General features: G+C 42.1%; 2 protein-coding genes across 2 annotated transcripts; one reads left to right on the top strand and one right to left on the bottom strand.

The window, feature by feature from the left end:
• Window positions 1–1454: 1454 nt before the first annotated feature.
• srsf3b (serine and arginine rich splicing factor 3b) lies at window positions 1455–6314 on the bottom strand. The gene is made up of 6 exons (XM_084463668.1): window positions 6229–6314; window positions 4983–5193; window positions 4739–4876; window positions 2863–2904; window positions 2236–2322; window positions 1455–2039 (listed from the first exon to the last, which is right to left on the bottom strand). Exons 2-6 carry the CDS (start codon window positions 5183–5185, stop codon window positions 2012–2014), a joined length of 498 nt encoding a protein of 165 aa, XP_084319794.1. The 5' UTR covers window positions 5186–5193; window positions 6229–6314; the 3' UTR covers window positions 1455–2011.
• A 1037-nt stretch (window positions 6315–7351) lies between these two features.
• Window positions 7352–21363, top strand: LOC311338787 (S-adenosylhomocysteine hydrolase-like protein 1). Its single transcript, XM_084464109.1, has 17 exons — window positions 7352–7792; window positions 11103–11214; window positions 11611–11739; window positions 11994–12094; window positions 13546–13648; window positions 14443–14537; window positions 15238–15344; window positions 15429–15545; window positions 16299–16362; window positions 16466–16554; window positions 17477–17547; window positions 17738–17832; window positions 17928–18026; window positions 18132–18200; window positions 18463–18541; window positions 18823–18943; window positions 19052–21363. Exons 1-17 carry the CDS (start codon window positions 7613–7615, stop codon window positions 19056–19058), a joined length of 1638 nt encoding a protein of 545 aa, XP_084320235.1. The 5' UTR covers window positions 7352–7612; the 3' UTR covers window positions 19059–21363.
• Window positions 21364–21457: the final 94 nt, after the last annotated feature.

The following is a 21457-nucleotide window of genomic DNA, read 5'->3' as shown; positions in this document are numbered from 1 at the left end:
ACAGGTTGGGTATAAGAACGATGCTGTACCATGAATGTATGCTATAAGAGGGCTGTTCCCAGTAGTAACACCAGCAAAGCAATGTCATTCAGACTTGTGTAAGAGTCCATAGGAATCCTCAAGTCACCGAGTCAAGGGGGCGGGGCCGGGAGGAGCGCTTCAAGGGGATGGCGGGAGAAGAGCGGCGCGGAGAAGTAGGTCACAGACCAGACCCAGCCCTAAACTTACTACGACACATGTGCGAATGAAAATGAGTTCAAGTGGGCCGTCTCTTGTTTTGGGCACACATCCTAATAACTACGCGTAGTATGCGTAGTATGTTTGTATCCAAACCCTCGTGTCGTTGTTACGACACACTCTTAGAAAACGTTACATACTAACAACTTAGCACACTAATGACTTATACTAGTAGTAAGGATTGGTAAGGATAATATATTCAGAGCACTTATATCCACATTATATTAGTAAATAGACACATCAACTGCATATCTTCAACACATGAATATGGAACGTCAAAAAAACTTGAAACGTGAAAGTGAAAATAAATCTTACTTACAATGTACAGCCAAGAAAAGTTTTTTTTCCTCGCCGTCTCAGAAAACGATGTGACAATTTCTCAATTTTACCAAACACCGTCAGAAAAATATCCAGAAGAAAAACTTAATAAATTGTAACTCAAATCGCCCGATAACGACACACAACGTAGCTAGATCTATCCTCAAAAGTGTTCTCACAAGATTCCACCAGCGAGTCGAGATCGTGTGGACGTCGGTGGGCGTAGACCGCAGGACGTAAACCCCTTCTCCCCAGCAGAGGGTCCTGCACGTGGGTTCAGCCCAGCAGACACGTGAGGCGCCGGTCCAGTGCGGCGCGTCACGCAGGGTAGCCCGCGAAACACGAGGCTGGGACCCCCACGCTTCATTCGGTCCGCATCTGAAGAATTTGGCCGTGCACTTTTAAATACGTCTTCTGAAACTCGCTTGCTAGTGGTGGTTTTTAGACTAATTTGGGATGAGCGTCCAAACTTCTTACTTTTATGTAGGCTTTATATTGCTTATTTCAAAGATGTGTTTTCTATGAACATGGCATTAACTTTTAACAGTCATGCATACGTTGTAACACATTTAAATAAACCCGTTATACCAGCGAAATAAACCCGTTAAAAAACGTATACAATATAAGCGAAAGTCGGCAGCGTTAACATACCCTCCCCTAAATAATATAGGCTTAACAATGTGTTAAGGTGTCACGGCTCATATTTTCAAAGGGCATATTCCATAAGCAATTAAGCATAACAATTGTATGGAGTTTTACATTTGCAAAAGCCTTAGTAGCACTTCAGCATATGAAATGGCTACGGACATGTTGCATATTGATTTAGGTTGCCTATTTAAACAATATAATCTATACATGGAATAGCACAGTTGGCAAAAGTAGAAGGCTTGCATACAACATCTTTCTACAATCATTTTAATCAACGTATTGCATATCAAACCCCAGCCCCCCAAAGAAACCGTACACAGACTGTAAAGTGTTCAGAGCTAACAAAATGACACAAAAAGGCGTTTGAACAATGTTGACAAGTCTATTTTGGACGCATACCAGTAAAACAGCATGATTTAACATGGGGTCAATTAGCAGAATGTAACCGTTTTAAGTATTCTGACAGAATCTGTTGGGCCTTAACAAAAACAACGTTGAACACGACATGTCAAACCACATGTGGTGCAGTGGATTTATTAAAAAAAAAGAAGATTTAAAAGTGGATTGGAATGCTGAGGGACAGGTCTGGATCAGGCATTTCACTGGCCACCCCACAGTTTCTACATTTACAAACGCATTCAAATAAAAGTACACTCAATTACATTCACAAAAATAAAGTGTAGATGCAAAGATATTTGATTGTTTACAAAAATCCCAAAAAAGAAAGAAAAAGACTCCAACGTAAAAACATGACCAATAAATGCAACCGTTCCCCACAGCTTCCCTCGTTCTCAAAATCCATGAGTTCTTACTTCCTGTCATTTGATCTGGAACGGCTGTGGAGGAATATAGGCAAGTTAGTCCACAAGTAAAAACCGGAAAGACCAGAAAAGCCATTGATCACAATACTGCATGCGTTACTGAAATGGAGATCAATTCTTGTTTTTCTTGGGTGTTAAAAAAAAAAAATATATATATATATATATATATACACACACACATTCAACCAGACAATATAACAAAGGACATTACCTCCTAGATCTAGAGATGGATCTGGAAGGTTTGTGGTTCTTGTCTCTGGAGAGAGATCTCTCCCTTCTGCGGTCTCTGGAAAGGGACCTGCAAGAAATCGATACAACAGGTCAAAAATACCATTCCGAACAACCTGGATTGCAAATCATAGCAGGACCAAATGTTTACACTGGACAACGGTACCAAGTCAATGGCCGTTTCTCAATTCGCGTTCTCGTGTGTTCTCGTGTACTTGCGTTCTCGATAAACGTCATCAGTGGTAGCCCAAGCACTGTACCAATTCCAAGTACGCGAGAACGCGAGTACTGTCGTAAAACCCGGAAGTGTTCTCGATGCGTTCTCGATGAGGCCGTTCTACCGAGGACGCATCGGAGGTGACTCGTGTGGACTTGGGACCGTTAAATATCCCAGAATGCATCATCGAGTCCGCTGCTGTTCCAATTGCAGGTGCGTACTCGCGTTCTCGGAAGTCTGTACTTGAAAGTCCGGACTTGCCAAGTACGTACTTCCAAGTCCGCGAGAACGTAGTCCGCGTACTTGGTATTGAGAAACGGCCAATGCTTTTGTCAAACACAGAAGGTAAACTGGCACACTTTATCTGGCCTGTAATAAGTGAACCCCCCTCACCTGCTTCTGCTTCGGCTGGTGCTTCTCCTGCTGCGTGGCGATCTAACAGAGGGACAGGGAGGCCAACATCAGACCAGGAAATAAATTACAATTTACCGTTTACCTTTCGACCAGCACTCCAACCAAACTGTTTCCTGTTCTCTCCTGTCATTCTCCCATTTCTTTGAACCAATAAAGAACGCCCTTTATTAAAAGCTAAATGGGAAGGTATGCCGGGGTTACGTGTGTTTGTAACACAAATCACCTCAATATCCACATATAAAACACAACAATGGACCATGTATATAAAATCTTTCGCCAGCTCATCCTTTGCTCTGTATCTATAGGCTAAGGGTTTTGGGAAAAATATATAACATAAGCCCAGACAAGTGCAGCAATCAAGCCAGCAAGGAAAAATACAATAATTTTGTTTGTAGTAGATTCAGCCAATGCTATGACTTTTGTGACTTGAATCTTAACACACTGCACATAATCCCCTTTGTTTTTTTCTAGAATTGTTTAGTCATGCACTACAATGATATGTCAATATACATCTATGTATACACACAAGTCAATATAGTATGACGTAGAATAAGGGGATATGTTTAGGTTAAATCCAGCAGAACACAAAATGAGGGAAAGGGGTGGACTTTCAGCAGGATTGAGTAGTTTAGTCTCTATGGTCTTCAAAGTCCTGCTCAGAACCCTAGGAAACACCAAGAACATTTTCTATTATAGCCCCCCCTGGAAATCGGGAGGGTTCATGACATTTGGTATCGACTTAAAATCGAGAAAAAAAAGAAACCTTTTAAAACCAGCTCTCTCCATTTTTCAAAAGCGTTATCAGCAGTGTACTGAATGAAGCAGGAAAAACTTACTAGTATTTTGGTTTTCAACAAGCTAGATATGACGAAAGGGTGGCAGACTGCCGGCCGGGTAGGCGGAATTGGCTGAATGGGACTGGCCAGATGCTGCGAGGTGATTAGTTGGCAGGCAGGTGGGGGCTGGCTGTGGCTGTTTCCCTGCTTTTATTGGTTACCCGAAGGCTGCAGCTGGTAGGTTGTAGTGTAGACTTTTGGGGACGTAAAACGCTGATTGGTCGGGATTGTGAAGTGGGCTGCTGCCGTTTTGGTAAAGGTTGGAGGAGGTTGAGAACGGCATGCTCAGGACCCATGGACTGGTGCCACCTGACGACTGGCCAGGCCTGGGGTCATGTGACACGACACCAGCCAGGCTGATTGGGGCACGCTGGTCAGTGGCCAGATGATGCTGAAAGAGGACTAGTTGTCTGACTCAGAGGGTGGTGAGAAGAGGCATGGTGATGACTCTGCAACGGGGTTCATTTTTATTAATATAGATGGAAAATTAAAGTAAACCTTAAATTATATAAAAAAATAAAAAAGGCATCACAAACTAGATTTTCACAACCCATCCCCATAGTAATGCAAAAGATTAGACAGGCCATGGCTACAACCAGTTGACTTAGCTCGTAATGCTTCAGCAAAAGCTTTTGAATGTTTCAGGTATAAATCTCTAGGTATTAGTACACCAAATGAATACATTGGTGCTTAAGTAAAAGCCAAGAGTCTATAATTATATTAATCCATTTAGTAAAATTAAATACTGAAACCAGTCCTATAAAATACCACTAGTCACTGATCAAATGTCTAGTAAATGACCATATATGGCAATGAAGATGACATCTGCCTACTGTAGAAAACAAACTTGACTCTTAACTGCGAAACTCGTTTCCAACAATTAAAAACGTTAAATTACATCAATTACCAGCACAGTTGAATCAGGAACTAAAAGAATTGGGTTAACTTTGGAAATGAAGCAGAAGCATTAGTCGGTTTTCTTAGCGCTGGACACGACTCGTACAAAGAGGGGAGTTTACCTTCGCCTGGCCGTCGGGCTCCGACGGCGACTGTGCTCATCTCTGGGTCGCCGGTTCCACGAAGGCGGAGGACCGCGGTTCCTGGAGCGCTTCTCACCACTGGACAGTTCAACTCGTACCCGGGAACCACACAATGTCCTGTACAGGACGCAGCCGTTACAAACCAAGTCTGGCTACCAAAGGAGTCCAAACGCGTTCTACTACAACTAGACATGGCGTATTCTACTGATAAATGGTTGCATACCTTCCGTCCAGCTCACGGACAGCATCTGTGGCATCTCTGGGATCCTCAAACTCTACGAAAGCAAAGCCTGGGGGGTTCCTGGCCACCCACACACTGCGGAGGGGACCGTAGTAGCCGAAGGACCTTTCCAACTCTGTCTTGTTTCCATTGTTGCCCAGGTTTCCAACATACACTTTACAGTCAAGGGGGCAGTCTCTGTGCATGGTGAGATCTATGAAGGAATGCACGGGAAATTGGTCAGCAGGGATTTTAGTGTGACCAAATGGGGTGACCAACTACCAATTATCTGTGGAAGGTCGGATTGGGATACATTTATATCTGTTTGAACATAAAATGGATCCAATTGATCCTAGTATTAACGTTAAATCCAGACACAATCTAGCATGGAATATGGTGTGGGGTCAATAATCATGAATAAGTGAACCACACACCAGGACAAATGTATTGTGGTACATACAAGTAGGCCTGGGCGATATGGCTGAAAGACATCACGATATAACATGGTCATATTGATCGATATCGGTTACTATTGATCATTCTAATGACCTAAAAAGACTAGGAATTACTATGCTGGATTTAAAAACTTCTGTTTAACGCTTAATATGACCTTCCACTGTTCTTCGTTGATAAATACTCCACAATGTCTATACAACAATGAAAACCACTCAACTATTGTAAATAAGTATGGAACCGTGTTTGTGTAACAAACCCAGCTGCTAAATTCGGTGGTCCAGTCTCTTATCGATATATATTGAACACGTTTTATATTGATATTGATCAAAAGTCTATCACGATACGATCATTTATTGCCTACAAGATAGATTGTGAGTTTCATTAGAGCAATGAGACATTGAATTCAAGGAGGTTACGTCTGTATGTATTCACGTCCGACATATTTTCGGGGAAGTCAAGATAGCATGTCCAACATGTCTCGGCATTGTGCTTGTATGTGAAGAAATTGAAGAAAAAAAATACCAAGTCTACCTTGCTTTAAAAATAGAGAGAACTTTAGCATTGAATAAACACCGTTCAATATAGAGCTAGGCCAACATTAGCATTGCATACACTGTTCTCGATGGAGCTAGGCTAACATTAGCATCGCATTCACCCCATTCAATGTTGAGCTAGGCTAACATTAGCAAGACACTGCTTTCGACATTCAGCGTCATACGGCATCCACTTTCATATTATCTCAAACACAAACCAGTCAGCAATGATTTATCTCTTTTGAACTTAAAAATATTACCGGGTCCGGATTCTATTTGACGCGAAATCTTGATCCTTGGCTGCTCCTCTGGTCGTCGTGTGTGAACAGAAATGGCGTGACGAGAACGAGTTCTTGGGACGATAAGGAACTCGCTTATCAAGTCTTACAAGCGGATGTTAGGCGAGCGGTGCAATTTTGGCCAAACATTAACACATTGTATGTAATAATATATAATAATATATATTAATTATTATTAATAGTATATATTAATTCCCGCAATGATGTAGGCTTAAAAACGAGTTAAATACGAAAAACGTACACAAGTTGATCTCTGGAACCGCACAAACAATGGAAACAGACAGTTTTCAACTAAAACGAACGCACCCTTGGTTCATGCTTTCTTGCAGCCAATCAGGAACGGGAACAGGACACCAACGCTGCGTGAAATGGCCGGCTAGATTAAAGGGTTCGTGCTTTAATTAATTTCCTCCATGGTTAATGCACTAAATACGTCCACCTTCTCCTGGTACCGTCTTTCACATAGCTTCTGTGTGGTCTGGATCTGCCCGTATTCATGAATACGAGGAAATCGACGCCGTATTTTTTTTATATATATTTTTTTTAATAAATAAATGCTACATTTTGTAAACTGTTTCACAGAAAACTGAAGTTCCAGCCGTCTACCTCTAGTTGGCGCTCTCTGTTTCCCATGGTTGCCAAGAAATACAGTTTACTACATATTCCGCTGTACATTTACACACAGCATCTGTGACCTTAGTCAGAAGTGTTAGTGTCAAATCTTGCATGTAGGCCTACGGTATGTGTTGTCCATTGTATATATTTTATTTTGGAGACCCTCTTGCAATTGTTTGGCTCGAAATTTAAGTTTAAGTATCAAATGAATCCAAACAATTTATAAGGGGTGCGTCCGATTGAGGTATGGCAGTGGACCATGCTGGTGTCACGACAAAACAAATAAAACCGACCAAAACAATGTTCAAATGACAGGAACAAGGAAGTTTATTCCGCCTTATACTGACGAATGGTAAAAGTGCGCACTACACTCCAGAGGGAGAGCGGTGCGTGCAGGAGGAAGAGAGAAGGGGGCGTCTTGCGTCCCGCCCACTGCCGACCAGGTGACAGCTGATCCTGACGGCTCATGCAGACCACAGCGCGCAGCACAAGTTTTAATAGACGGCAACAGTAGCACACGCTGTCCTCGTCGTACTCTGGCATACACACTTACTTTACAACCTCAGTTGATTAGATAGCTCTTCATTCCGTGTCCTCGACCCCCGTTACCCGGCCCCAGTGCCCCCCGGCCTGTTCCTGTTGGCTGACTCCTGAAATCGCTGCAAAGATATCGTTCGATTCTACCGTTATACCCATCAGCCGAATAACGAGAGATATTAACATCGTCAGCATGTCCGATTCCACAGTGGACGCGAAGTTGGAGTTGAAACAGGCCAGCAAAGATGTGAAGGAGAGCGAAAACGTGGCGGAGAAATATTCAGCCATGACCGTCAGCAAGAACAGCGAGCTGACCATGGGCGAGCTGTCGTCCGTGCTGAGCGCTGTCCCGACGCACAAGCCTGTGAAGAAGGTAAGACGACGTCTGCTCATCATTTTCTGTTCCTATTTTCGACTGACGTGGTTACAACAATTTTCGACGGTGGAAATACGGGTGGTATAGACGTGCGTGGCTATCACTCTTGCAGCCTGGGGATCTTGAAGGGAGTCTTGCTTTCAGTGAGTTGACTGTGGAGCACTATGTTCATTATGTTGAGGATGTAATGTGATGTGTTCTGTGGAAGTGCAGGGTCAAACACACCTGTCTCTCTGGTTTGGCACTTCTGAATAGGCTATGTGAAGAAGAAAATAATAGTTGTTTATATACGTCTAGTTTATTTACCAGTCATCTGCCCTGCGACCGCTGACTTCAATGCAGCTCAGACGGTATTAGGTTTGAAAAGGCATCTGAGGAAATGGAATCTTTTCAAAGAACGTGCATTGCACACAACTTTAGGACATGTATCCACAATCTGACAATCATTCAGATTATGCATATCACTGAGGGTTAAATATATAATCATGTATAATCATGTGAAAAAATCAATAATAGCCATTCAGTTATGTTATTGAATGACTCCTTTTTGATACTTTCTTACTTTTATGGACTCAACCATAACTATTATTGAATTACTTATCACACTTTACCAGTACAAAATCCTTTGTCCTGGAGGCAGGCTTATACACCTTTTGTGTCAGGGCCACTCTTACAACTCATCTTAAAAGTTGGCTCGAAAAGGTGACTCTTTACAGTCTTGTAGGCTTGCTTTCTCAAGTTGCAGAGATATCTGATATCACGGTGATCCGAACAGAGATTTTGGGTCGGCTTTGTTTAAGCTCCCCTTCTCTGTCCCTTTCCCCCCTCTCCCCTCTTTTCATCACTTAAGAACTAAAGCACACTGAATATCCGTTACAACGGAACCTTCTTTACCCTGTCTCCCCTCTTTTCATCACACAAGCACTTGTATACAAAGCACACTGAATATTCTTTACAACGGAACCTTCCGAAGAGATGTTGAAATTCTAAGATTAGTCTCAGCTAATTAGGGAATTGGAAAATGTGAACTTGATACAGCCAGAGAAGACCAATAGGTTTCTCAAGTCAGTAGTGAGTTGCTTGTGTGAGCTCAATTGCTTTTGAAAACACATTATTTCTAAACATTCAATTGCTAAAAGAAAGTCAATCACTTTAATAACATGGTGACGGAAGGAGACTGGTTTTGTAGTTTCGCAAGTGTGCCCTGGTGCCACATACCTCATGCTTTCACAATATGTCAACAAGCTCAAGGAAGTGTTGAACACAACGGGTTACTTCTCAAGGAAGAAGGAAGTGTGGCTTGTTGCAGAATGGAAAGTAAAGTCTGAGATTTGCTGAGATAATAAAACAGGATATAGGTATACCTTTCGTAACAATGTTGGGACTTAGTAATTGCTTCGTAGTCTAAATAAAATCTATTGTTCGTTTACTTTTCCTCCCTAAAAGTGTGCAAACCTTGGTCTGGGTTATCGTATAAGGCGCCGCATTGCTCAACTTGTTATTTATTTATTTATTTTTTTCTTTTTTAGGTCTGAATGTAATTTATTACAGAACCCCCCCCATGTCCTTAAATCGTGGCAGCCGTTGTTCTCATGCAAAGCATTAGATAACACACTTGGGATCCCTGCGTATTCCACTGTGGTGTCCGTGGACAGACTTTCCATCATTTGAAATATTATTATCAAGGGCATGGTAGAAATGAGAATGCATTCATCCCCAGACCAGATAAGCTGTTAATGAACACAGATGGGGCTCTTCATAAAGACTGCATCGAAATGTCACGGCAGATAATGTTCTCCAAAAGATGGTGTTTCTGTCATGACGTTGCATGAAGAAGAGCTTGTCTCATTCAGAGATTACCCTCGCTGTGACGGGGGTGGGGGAGGAGGAGTGATGACCTCACCTTTGATTAGATGCTTACACACGTCACATGGTCCAAACAGAGACGGCACCCCCGAGCCGTGACCACGGATCAGACGTGTCCTTGGATCAGAATTATCTTTGCCTGAGCTAAATGCAGCTCCTCACTACAGCATGTTTCCCATTCCTCGTATTGACCTCCGCCCTTCTGAGGAGATTATTTGTGAAGATTTTGCCCATGCGTAGTGGTGTTTTTTTTCCCCCTTCCTTTTTTTTTTGTACAGAGTGGATAATGTATCTGGGTTCACCCGTTTACCCTATATATACATCTATTCATATATGTATGGGATCATTCAACGGCATGAATAAACTGTGTTTAATCTGGTGAGGCGAGGTGACTGTGTTTCGAGTTGTGATGACAGTGTGGCAGAAGTGAAAAGGCATTAAAAGGCATTTGTTCAAAACAGGAATTATCTTGACATCTCATAATGTCAGATTAGAAATAGGCAGGCCATCCCAAAAAATATAATGTGTACTATGTACTAATGTAATGTACTGTACTATTTCACTAATAGATTTTAAAAAACAAGTCTGCGATGCTATTAATTATGAAGCTATAGAAAGATTGGATATACAGGAAAATCAAGTAGTTTGGTGTGATCTAACAATGCTCTCATTACAATGCCTGAATCTCAAAATGTTCCTGCTTGTTCCTGTGGCTTGACATATATGTATAACTAATGAGACACTGCCGATCTTAAGCTAGTTATTAAGTATGGATTACTAACAGGGTTTCGGAAATAGTCTAGGGATTATGACCCAACAACATAGAGTAGTGGGTCATGGCAATGCAGCTGTATATCTCAATGCAGAGGTAGCTGTTGCCTAATTCCAAAGGCTAATCCACTTGCTGCTCTGTTAATACCAACCTATGGCTTAGGAAAACAAAGTGTGTGTGTGTGTGTGTGTGTGTGTGTGTGTGTGTGTGTGTGTGTGTGTGTGTGTGTGTGTGTGTGCGTGTGTGTGTGCGTGTGCGTGTGCGTGTGTGTGTGTAAAAAGGGCAATAGCATACTGAATCAAAATGAGAAGTGATCCTGCCACTCTCTGCTACACAGTTAGGATTTGGAGCTAGAATTGAAACACTATCCTGTTGTGCTATCACTGCGTGCTGCACAGCGGGATGCCAACGGACTAAAGGCGGTTGTCAGACAAGTTTACTTTGCGTCATCCCAGCATGCAATCACGGTTGTCGGATGCATCATCAAGTCGAAAACCTTTTCTACAACTTTCGTATGTGCTGAATTCTATTTTGGTAACGACATACTAGTTATTTATATTCTCTGTTCTTTAACGTCTGGTATGCCATTTTTTCTTAGAAGCTTATCTTTCAACTAGGATGACTACCTGCATGCACAGTGTAACCTATTCACCTCCCTGCATCCACCAGCAAATCCAGTTTGTGGAGGACAAGCAGGAGTTCAGCAAGTTCCCCACCAAGACAGGCCGTCGCTCGCTGTCCCGCTCCATCTCCCAGTCGTCCACCGACAGCTACAGCTCTGGTAATGAGGGGTCCCAGGCAGACACGATCAGTAATTATGGATGATGTTCCAGTTATCGCTTTTTATTTTGGTGTTTGGGTGTTGTTGTTGTTTGGGAACATAAGTGTGGGTGATATCTAGGAAGTGGTTAAGAATGATAAGGATTTCTATATTTATTTTTTTAAACTCTGATGAATATTGATGAATGAATGAATTTTGATGAATATTTCAATTGATCTCAAGCCATTATCAATTCATTTCTGGACTTCCTTTGCTGTTTTTGTTACACAAACTAATTATCGACACTGATACACACCGGATTCGGTAGCTTTAGTTTTTTTGAACCTTTTCAAACCTTTAAAAATGAAATGCAGTCCTTAAAGGCGTCGCGTTGTCCTAAAGCTGACTCCTACACAGACAGCTCAGACGATGAGACGTCCCCGCGGGACAAGACGCAGGTCAACTCCCGGGGCAGCACCGACTTCTGTGTCAAGAACATCAAACAGGCAGAGTTCGGCCGCCGGGAGATCGAGATCGCTGTACAAGGTGAGTGACTCTGAGCCTGGGCACGGCCAACAGTACAGGATTTAGATCATTAAAAAACAAACAACATTTTGTGTAAGTTGTATATTGAAGGGGGGAGGGGTGTGTTGCTGTTTTTGCACATTGACCACGTGAACATGTTGCTTTTTTAAACAAAAAAAAAAAAAAATCCTTGTTGAAATATAATGGTCCTGCTGGGTGATGAACAGAACTTATTTTTACCGCCTGCCTGCTGATTTTTTTATTTCTGTTTTCAGATATGTCAGCACTTATATCTCTCAGGAAGAGGGCACAGGGCGAGAAACCGCTTGCAGGTGCCAAAATCGTTGGGTGCACCCACATAACTGCCCAGACTGCAGTAAGTCGTACTATTTAGGCATGTGGTAGACACTTTTATCCAAAGCCACCTGCAGTCAGGTGTCATTATGGAGCAGGGACATGGGGCAAGGAACCCACAACCTTGTGATTGGTAGTTCAACTCTGTTCTGTCGAATGGAGCCGCACCTTTCTGCTAACTTCTTTTGTCTTCTACACCACCTATCTGTGTTTACTTATTGATTAGGGATTCAGGAAAGAATGTTTTAATTTCCAATCTTGGAACACTATCATGTTCTTAAAAGGATACGCTGAGATATCTGTAAGTTTGCGTTTGTTTGTTTAACCCAGAATCAGACGTTGTTTAATTCCAACTTTATCTGGACTTGGAGAGTTACAGAAGCCTAGCTCCTTTCCATGTGCTTGAAATACACTTTCAATTACTTTCAAAATTTTCCAATATGTTGATAATAGTTGCTTATTAAAAATGAGTGCCAGTAACAACCCAACAAGATTATAGTTTGTCTACAATCTAAACTAATTTTGAAGTGACTTTTCCAAAATTTTTGGAAAGTAAAGTATATTCCCCTCACATGAACAGGAACTGAAAGGATGAATTTGGAATTAACCAACTCCTGAATCTGGCTAATGGTGCCTTCTATTTGTCCACCCGACTCGATCTGCGAGTCGGATTTCCGAGTCGGATTTCCGAGTTACGAACCGGAAGTTGCAAATAGCACGCCCCCGAGGTCGTAAAAAAACGACTCGTCAACTCGTCTGAACTCAGAGGACCCCGAGTTCAGTAACAAAGATGGCTACTCCGAGCATCACATGTAAAAACATTGTGGTTTTCTACTATTTTAAGCACTTGTGTTTTTGTTTGTAACCAAATGAAGAAGTCGTACACACAGCACTGTATACTGTTACCTATAGGCATGTCGTTACAGTCTTATTATGTGTTAAATACCGCCTATTTTGTAGCTTGTGCCGCTGAAATTGGCTAGAGACGCTCCATGTTGCTATGACAACAATGCCGATTCTTGAGCAGAAAGCAGAGCTCCGACTCGTCTTGTTGTGTGCCAAATAGAACGGGGTCACTCGTTTTACGAGACGGATGTGACGTCACACCCGAGCTGCAAGTCGCGATTACGAGACAAATAGAAGGGCACCATAAGACAGGCAAACGCCAATTCACAAATATCTCGGCGTATCCCTTTAAAGTAATCCTCCTCACTGGCCCAGTCAAAACCAAAGTCCAAGGTTGTTTCGTATATCCAATAACTTAAGCATCAAGTCAATGTATGTTTTGTCTGTTTCTATTCGCTATTGTCTAAAGCCTAGTTAAGCCTACCGTTCTGAGCCACGTCTAGTACACTATTACACCGTCAGCACACCCAACCGTCATCCGTGTGCACTTTTAAATCAATTCATTCATTAATGAAATGACGAGTTGCACCTGAACCTGGTGTTCCCTGCTCTGCCTGTCTGTCCCAGGTTCTGATCGAGACTCTGGTATCCCTGGGCGCCCAGTGCCGTTGGACGGCGTGTAACATATACTCCACCCAGAATGAGGTGGCTGCTGCCCTCTCAGAGAGGGGTGAGTAACCGTAGACCCACAGGGGAGCCCGGCGGAGAGGGGAGGCGTCTCTGGAATGTAGTGTGTGTGTGTGTGTGTGTGTGTGTGTGTGTGTGTGTGTGTGTGTGTGTGTGTGTGTGTGTGTGTGTGTGTGTGTGTGTGTGTGTGTGTGTGTGTGTGTGTGTGTGTGTGTCCCGACTTGGATACAGCCGTGTAATGTCTAATAAAAAAAAAAATAGCATTTCCCTTGAAGAGACTATGGAAACACGCAATACTTGCACTTTGGTGGAAATATAAATCACAAGTCTATTATCCGTGGTTGCCCGGTGACTGTGCCGGTATATGCATTTCCACAATGGAGCCTTCAGTGCCTGCCAACCTGAGAGGCCCTTGGAGGCAGTGAACCCTGAGGTTCACTCAGGGATGAGACAAAGTCAGTTAGAGACACTTAATAATAAGGTTCGGTCAAGCCTACCACTTGGTACAGTCCACTGCATAGGCTGGTAGGCTGAGCACTTGGTAATCTTCTACAAATTAATGTTTTGTTAATGATTATTAACTAACGCCTTATAAATGACCTGTGACTGAGCTTTATTATAAACGGAAAATCATTCAGGCACCTTTTTAAGTGCAGAGAAATGAAGTGGATGGATAAATTTCTTAGATAAAAGTTGTCAAAGAATTAGCTGCCTGCTACTCAAGCGTTTATTGGCTGTCTATTAGTGTATTTGTGTCAGAATCTATCGTTTATTAGTTCTGTTTATATGATTTGAAAGTGCAATTAAAAGGCGTTGCTTCCTTCTCGTGTTGTTCAGGTGTGCCAGTCTTTGCCTGGAAGGGAGAGTCTGAAGATGACTTCTGGTGGTGCATTGACCAGTGTGTCAACACAGAGGGCTGGCAGCCCAACATGGTACCTGGGAAAGCCTTCCTTCCTCTCCTGTTTATGTTGAGCAGCCCACTGCCTCAGGGATTACTTTACATTTATCTGATAAGATGGAAGGCAAATTGATGTATTGGAGATAATGGAAAGAGACATAATATGCAACACATCCAGCAGGATTCCCACAATGTCCTAGCCTGGAAATCCAGACCCACATCTAGAAAGCTGTAGGGTCTGGCAACGAGTAATTAAAATGGCCCAACTCGAGGGGAGGAACCAAGCATGCATTTGAAAATATCACTGCACGCAATTGGATAACACTAATCCAGTCAGACCAATCAGAAGAATACAAGGGGTGACGTATCCAGACCAGTGGAGCTAACCAATAGATAAGACTTGCCGTATACGATCGGTAAAACAGCAACGCTTTTGGCCCGCCTATATCAGATACACCGATGTGATTGGTTAATGTTCTGGGTTTGGGCAATCGGAGAGTGAGTATATTGCTCGTTCCCAGAGTGACTCACTGAGCAAATTCAAATTGTGCTCTCACGAGAACTCTGGATTTCCAGGGTAACAATGTCCTTCAATTTCATATTTCATTTTGTATATTGGTTAAACTAACAATTCACAATGATCACTTGGCTACTTGTGTCAAGGATGCCCTAATTGCAACATTATATAAATATGTATAAGTGGATCCCTGTTGCCTACCTATTGCCTGCCCTAGATACTGGACGATGGAGGGGATTTGACCCACTGGGTGTATAAGAAATACCCCACCGTGTTCAAGAAGATTAGGGGCATTGTAGAGGAAAGTGTCACCGGGGTTCACAGGTAATTAGTTGATGCAGTACAGTTTATTCTCTATACACAAACGCATGTAAACGTCTTAAAGCTTTAAACCTGACCTCCTCTTAGGTTGTACCAGTTGTCTAAAGCCGGAAAGCTGTGTGTGCCGGCGATGAATGTGAATGATTCTGTAACAAAACAGAAGTTTGACAACCTCTACTGCTGCCGGGAATCCATCCTCGATGGGTGAGTGTGTCGGGGTTATGGTAGCGATTGTGTATAATCGTCATCAAAATGAGAATAGTCATTTGGTATGTTTTTTAAAGGTTTAAAAATAGCCAAACAGACTTGATGATGTTGTTCATTCATTATTCAAGTATGTTTTTATTCATGTATAATCCCAGGAAAATAAGAAGTGATGGGATTTCGTTACCTTAGAACGAGCATTTTATATTGCCATAGAGAGAGTGGAGAGAGTGGGTCCTCTTCCTTGGAGGCCGCCATTTGGCACCGCCATGTTTCTACAGTTGTCCACAAACTAAGAATCTGCACCTTCACTGCTAGTTGCTTCTGAATTCTACATACTAGACCTTCAATGTTACAATGCATGCCAACACAGAGCTTTAATTTAGCTGCAGTTAAAATTCAATGTGAACATCACTGTTTTTTTTATTTGAATGAATTATTATGGACAGGACACCTTATCTATATTTAAATTATATCAAACAGTAACCTTGTAACCTTGGAGCTTGGCTGATATACACTACGCAATACTTTAACATTTGCATCAGTACCTCAGCAGTACTGCAGTACCAGCAATTTTCTGCATATCAAGAAATTGCCTAATATTGCATACCCAAATCTGGCTCCTCGTCCTGCCCACAAGCTAAAGCTTCCTCCCAATACTAAAAGTCAGGGAGTCCTTCAAGGCACAACAGGGTACGGCACAGCAGCGTGGGTGGAGGGAAACTGATAGAGATGACTTTCTCATGCCTCCAGGCTGAAGAGAACCACAGATGTCATGTTCGGAGGAAAACAAGTGGTTGTTTGTGGTTACGGAGAGGTAAGCTGATAACGCCGTAGTACAATACGCACTCCAAAGCCCAGCATCTTGTGGCTGTTTTGGAGTAACATTGTGTTGTTGGCACGGCGGACTGCGTTTGCAGGTGGGGAAGGGTTGCTGTGCGGCGCTCAAGGCCCTGGGCAGCGTGGTCTGCATAACGGAGATCGATCCCATCTGTGCCCTGCAGGGCTGGTGAGTGTCGGCTATCATCAAAACCTTCATTCTTGGCCCGTTGCCCCCCCCAGGGTTCCCCAGAGTCCACCATCTAGATTTACCAGTTGGCACAACGCAAAGGTACAGCCGAGAAGAGATCAGCTGGTTCATTGCCGGGGAGTCAGGAGGACATGGGTGGATCTGAACTTTATCAACCTTGAAAATGTCAACCTGTCCATAAAGGTCTAGGTGGCCAAATGTTTATTCAAATCAGTGTTGGGGGGTAACGAGTTACAAAGTAACCAAGTAAAGTAACGCATTACACTAAAAATATCGGTAACTACACTACTTTACTAGACTAAAGGAACGAGCGTTCCTGCATTACCCAAGCCGTTTGCCTGTGTAAAGTTCTGGTCTGTTTAAGTGGTGCGTGCATGCGTGCTACCTGTGTGTGTGTGCTGCTTGCCTCGGCACGTTGCCATAGCGATCGATTTGAGACGGAGACGAGTGCTAAATTGCGGTTGTCACCCCCCGCGCCCCCCGTCAACAACTCCGCCAACACGTAATCCCCCCCCTCAACAATCCCATATAAGAGCATTTCTGTTTTAATTGTAGGGGATAAAGTGACCTTTGTTTTGATACATTTTTTGGAAAGTAAAGTAATATGTAGTTACTTTTAGAGTAACTTTTACTTTTTTTACTTTTACTTTTTTACAGTAACGAGTAAAGTAATCTCATTACAATTTACAAAACTAACCCTAACCCTAGTAATAAGTAACTAATTACTTTTTTGGAGTAACTACCTCAACACTGATTCAAATTCATGTATTTGATGGCAACCAACATCTAGTAACAAGCGAGGACAACACGACGACAACATTAGCATTACAGTGCTGTAAGGGGCTAGCCTTTGTTAGCTCCAGTGTGCTAGCCCGTGTCTGACGCTCTGGTTTCTGGACAGCATGGACGGCTTCAGGGTGGTGAAGCTCAGCGAGGTGGTCCGCCACGTGGACGTCATCATCACGTGCACTGGTAACTACGTTGGCCAAGCCTTCATCTCACCATGACATGAGGTCATTCAGGGGGATATTAATACACTCTGTCACTTTGCTGCTAGGGGGTTATTGAAAGTATGGCTCGTGTCCATGCTGGGGTGGGTCTTTGCAGTAGAAGGAGCAGGATTTGATTGCTCAGTCGATTGATTGGAATTCTGCCTCTGCAGGGAATAAAAATGTGGTGACCAGAGAGCAGCTGGACCGCATGAAGAACGGCTGTATCGTCTGCAACATGGGCCACTCCAACACGGAGATCGACGTGGTGAGTAATGGATTGGATGTCATGTACTGGTTCTGGGGCCCATGGTCAGTTTATACTATCAACGGGAGTCTGACGTGAGACGTGTGTCCGTCCAGGCGAGCATGCGGACCCCTGAGCTGACCTGGGAGAGGGTCCGCTCACAGGTGGACCATGTGATCTGGCCTGATGGCAAGAGAGTCATCCTTCTGGCGGAGGTATCGCGATGCACCCATATTATGGGACTACATCCTATTGTTTTTGGTTTTGTTTTCACTCCTTTTGGATTGACATAATGAACTGGCTGTTCTCCATGTCTACAGGGACGTCTGCTCAACCTCAGCTGTTCCACCGTACCCACCTTTGTGTTGTCCATCACAGCCACTACCCAGGTAATCTAGACCAACTGCTGCTGTATCGCAGTATCCAACAGTCAGACCCCCCGGTGACAAATGCAATTAACAGGGCACACAGGGGGGTGTGTGTGTGTGTGTGTGTGTGTGCCACGTGTTCTTGTTTGCAGAGCATGTAAGAGTAAATAATTGAGGGATAACAAGTGAATTATTTAAGATGTAGCAGTTAGTGGAATACTTGGTGATGTGCATATAATGGCTCGACCTGAATAGCTTGTGTCTTTTTGGCGTGGTGTTGTAGGCGCTGGCGCTCATCGAGTTGTATAACGCTCCCGAGAGCCGATACAAACAGGACGTGTACTTACTCCCCAAAAAGATGGGTAAGGTATTCTGCGTACATCTTCACCCTGTAGATCCAAAAGCACTACGCGACTGTACCAATCATAGTTTAACCTCACGTTCTGTTAAATGTATAACAAGCTCAGCTGTATACATATTCAGTTAAAGTGCACCTCTGTTTAAATGTAAATGACTCACCCACCGTGTGCACTAACCCCTGGCTCCTGGTGTTACATAAGCGATAATGGTAGCTGAGGGCCTTACTGAACATGCATATTGATTTGAAAAGGTCAACGTTATGTAACCAAATGTGGTTTTTCAGATGAATATGTTGCTAGCCTGCATCTGGCAACTTTTGACGCCCACTTGACGGAGCTCTCCGACGAACAGGCAAAGTACTTGGGCCTGAACAAGAACGGCCCCTTCAAACCAAACTACTACAGGTACTGTAGTGGTCTGCGAGTGGTCTGAAATGCAATTTAATAGTTCAGAATTTTCCTCCTTTGGCATGATGATTTGCCTGACACCTTTTTTCTTTTTGGAATCCACAGGTATTAGCTGTTGTGGATTAATCACGTCGCAGCCGATTCCACTTGGACAATGCTTAAATGAACCCTGAACAGAAAAACAACCTTGACATGTAACCTTGACATGTGACATGCATGTCTTTAGTTCTGTGTCGTTTTCATACAGAACTCCATGTAGATCAAGGGCTGGGCGATAATGCAATATCGTTGTTAATTCATTCAGGTATTGACTCAATATTTTCATGCATAATTTGTGATTTTATTCTAAATGTGCATATTATAAGGATTACGTACCGTGAATACCATCATCATATGAATACATGATATTTCAAATATTTATTTGAAGAAAATATATCTAGTTACCCTAAAATTACATATATAACTATGTAATAAAACCTAAATTCAGTCTTGACTGTAGGTCAAAAATTACTGTACGTAAAAAATGATTGAGATATGGTGTCTGTGTAAAATACCCAACTTTGTAATATCACCCAGCCCCACACCAAAATATCCCATGGAGAATCATCTCTATTGTGGTTCTGGCCATCTCCATTTTTGCGTAGATTTCTAAATATATTGTGCCAAATATGGGGGGGAAATGGTTGCAAAAGCCAGTGGGTACGAACAAGCTCACACTTGAAACACATTCCGTTATGAAGGATGCCGTCTTTAATGAAACTATGATCGTTTCTTCTAATATTATTGTAGAAAAGAGCAATCAACATACTTCTGATGTTTTAAATTGCCTGATGAGATAAAAAATTAACTGTATCTCAGCACATTCAGCCATCTAAAAGGATGTATTAATATATTTTGATTATATCTTTCCTATTTTCTGTATATTCTGTAGTAATTTTACTTACTCACTTATCTATTAGCTACAATATGTAAAGGTTTTGTCCAAAACAAAATGGACTATGGACTTTATAGAAAGCATCCATAAGGGAACACATGCACTTACTTCAATATAGACTTTCAATCAGCTAACCAAGCTGTGTATTTTACCTTGGAAAAAAAGGTTACACTGTTAGACAGAACATTACACTTGCTGTATTTAGCCATAGGAGGCTGTTGTGAATTACCATTTACATATTGGATTTCATTTAAATTTTAAATAATATAAGCATAGTTATTAAAATGTACTTTCTAGAATTATATTTGGTTGATGGACAGATTTAATTGTATTGGCTTGCTTTTGTGTCATCAGTTTCACAGCTTTGTATTAGCACTAAGTTTTTACAGCGTTTATTTTATTCTGCTCATTTGACGATTTCAAGATGCTTTTGAATCTTAATAATGTGTCTACTTGACACCTGGTCTATTTTAATAATCCAATAATTGTATTTTTGGAGATTTATTACTACACATGTGTTATGTTGACTGAATGTTAAGCCCATTCACATGTCATCTATGCCCTGTTCCAACCTGGTGAACATTAAACTGCCAACCTGGTATTCAGTTGCAACACGCCTAACAGAAAAGAGATTAAACATAACAAATATGCACTCAATCTGCTGTAGTTGCGAAATAAGTTTAGCGAAGACAGCAGTTTTTAAAAACCGAATGCAACCAGAATCTAAACTGTCCTTGAAATGTCCTTGTTGTGTAATGTGGGTGAAGAATCGGTGTGCTTTCCTCCTGTAGGTCACCTATTTGTAGTGCTTGCGTGTTACTTTCCCGCTTACCCTTAGAGTCCTAGGGCGTTACAGCCACGAACAGGCGCGTGCAAACTATGATGGCTGTGAAATAAGGTGGTTGGCATGGTAACTGGTGAGGTGACAGAAGAAGTGCCTTCTGACTCGCTCACCATTACTCATTCATTATGTTCCGTCATGTCCTTAATAGAAGAAAGCCTCCCTAGTTACAATTCTCTGATTCAATATTGGCTGTATGGCATCGTGTTAATACTGTTATGTCATCAAAGATGTTTTAGTTTTTAGAGCTGGAACTGTTTTAGTTTTCTACTTGAGTGAATGTATGCATTACTAGAATACAATTTGTACACATTTTAGATATATTTACAAATGTTCAAACATCTTCACGTTATTTGAAAGTATAAAAGCCCCTGGTTTCAAGTGAATTTCTTTTTTTTTCACATTTTGATTGTGTACATCCCCATGCATATGTTAAGGTTGCAACGGTATTTAAATAATGTAACACTTTGTATGCTGATAAATGTGGGTGCACTTATACAGATACTTTCAATACAGATACTTTCAATGCAATTCAGTGTTTGATCTGTATTACAAACAAGCCATTGTTTATATGTCAATGAATCATGTACTTTTCTCTTTAATCCTGCCATTTGATGTACACGTATCCCTTTAATAAACCTCTAGACGAAATTTGACTCGTGGTAATCAGAATATTTATGTTAAACTCGATTATAAAAATGATATTAGTTATTTGGTTAGTTCGTTGACTATTTAA

Source organism: Micromesistius poutassou (assembly GCF_964030765.1).
Source record: "Micromesistius poutassou genome assembly, chromosome: 2".
In the NCBI taxonomy this organism is placed as follows: Eukaryota; Metazoa; Chordata; class Actinopteri; order Gadiformes; family Gadidae; genus Micromesistius; species Micromesistius poutassou.
This window is presented reverse-complemented; position numbering and strand designations above follow the sequence as displayed.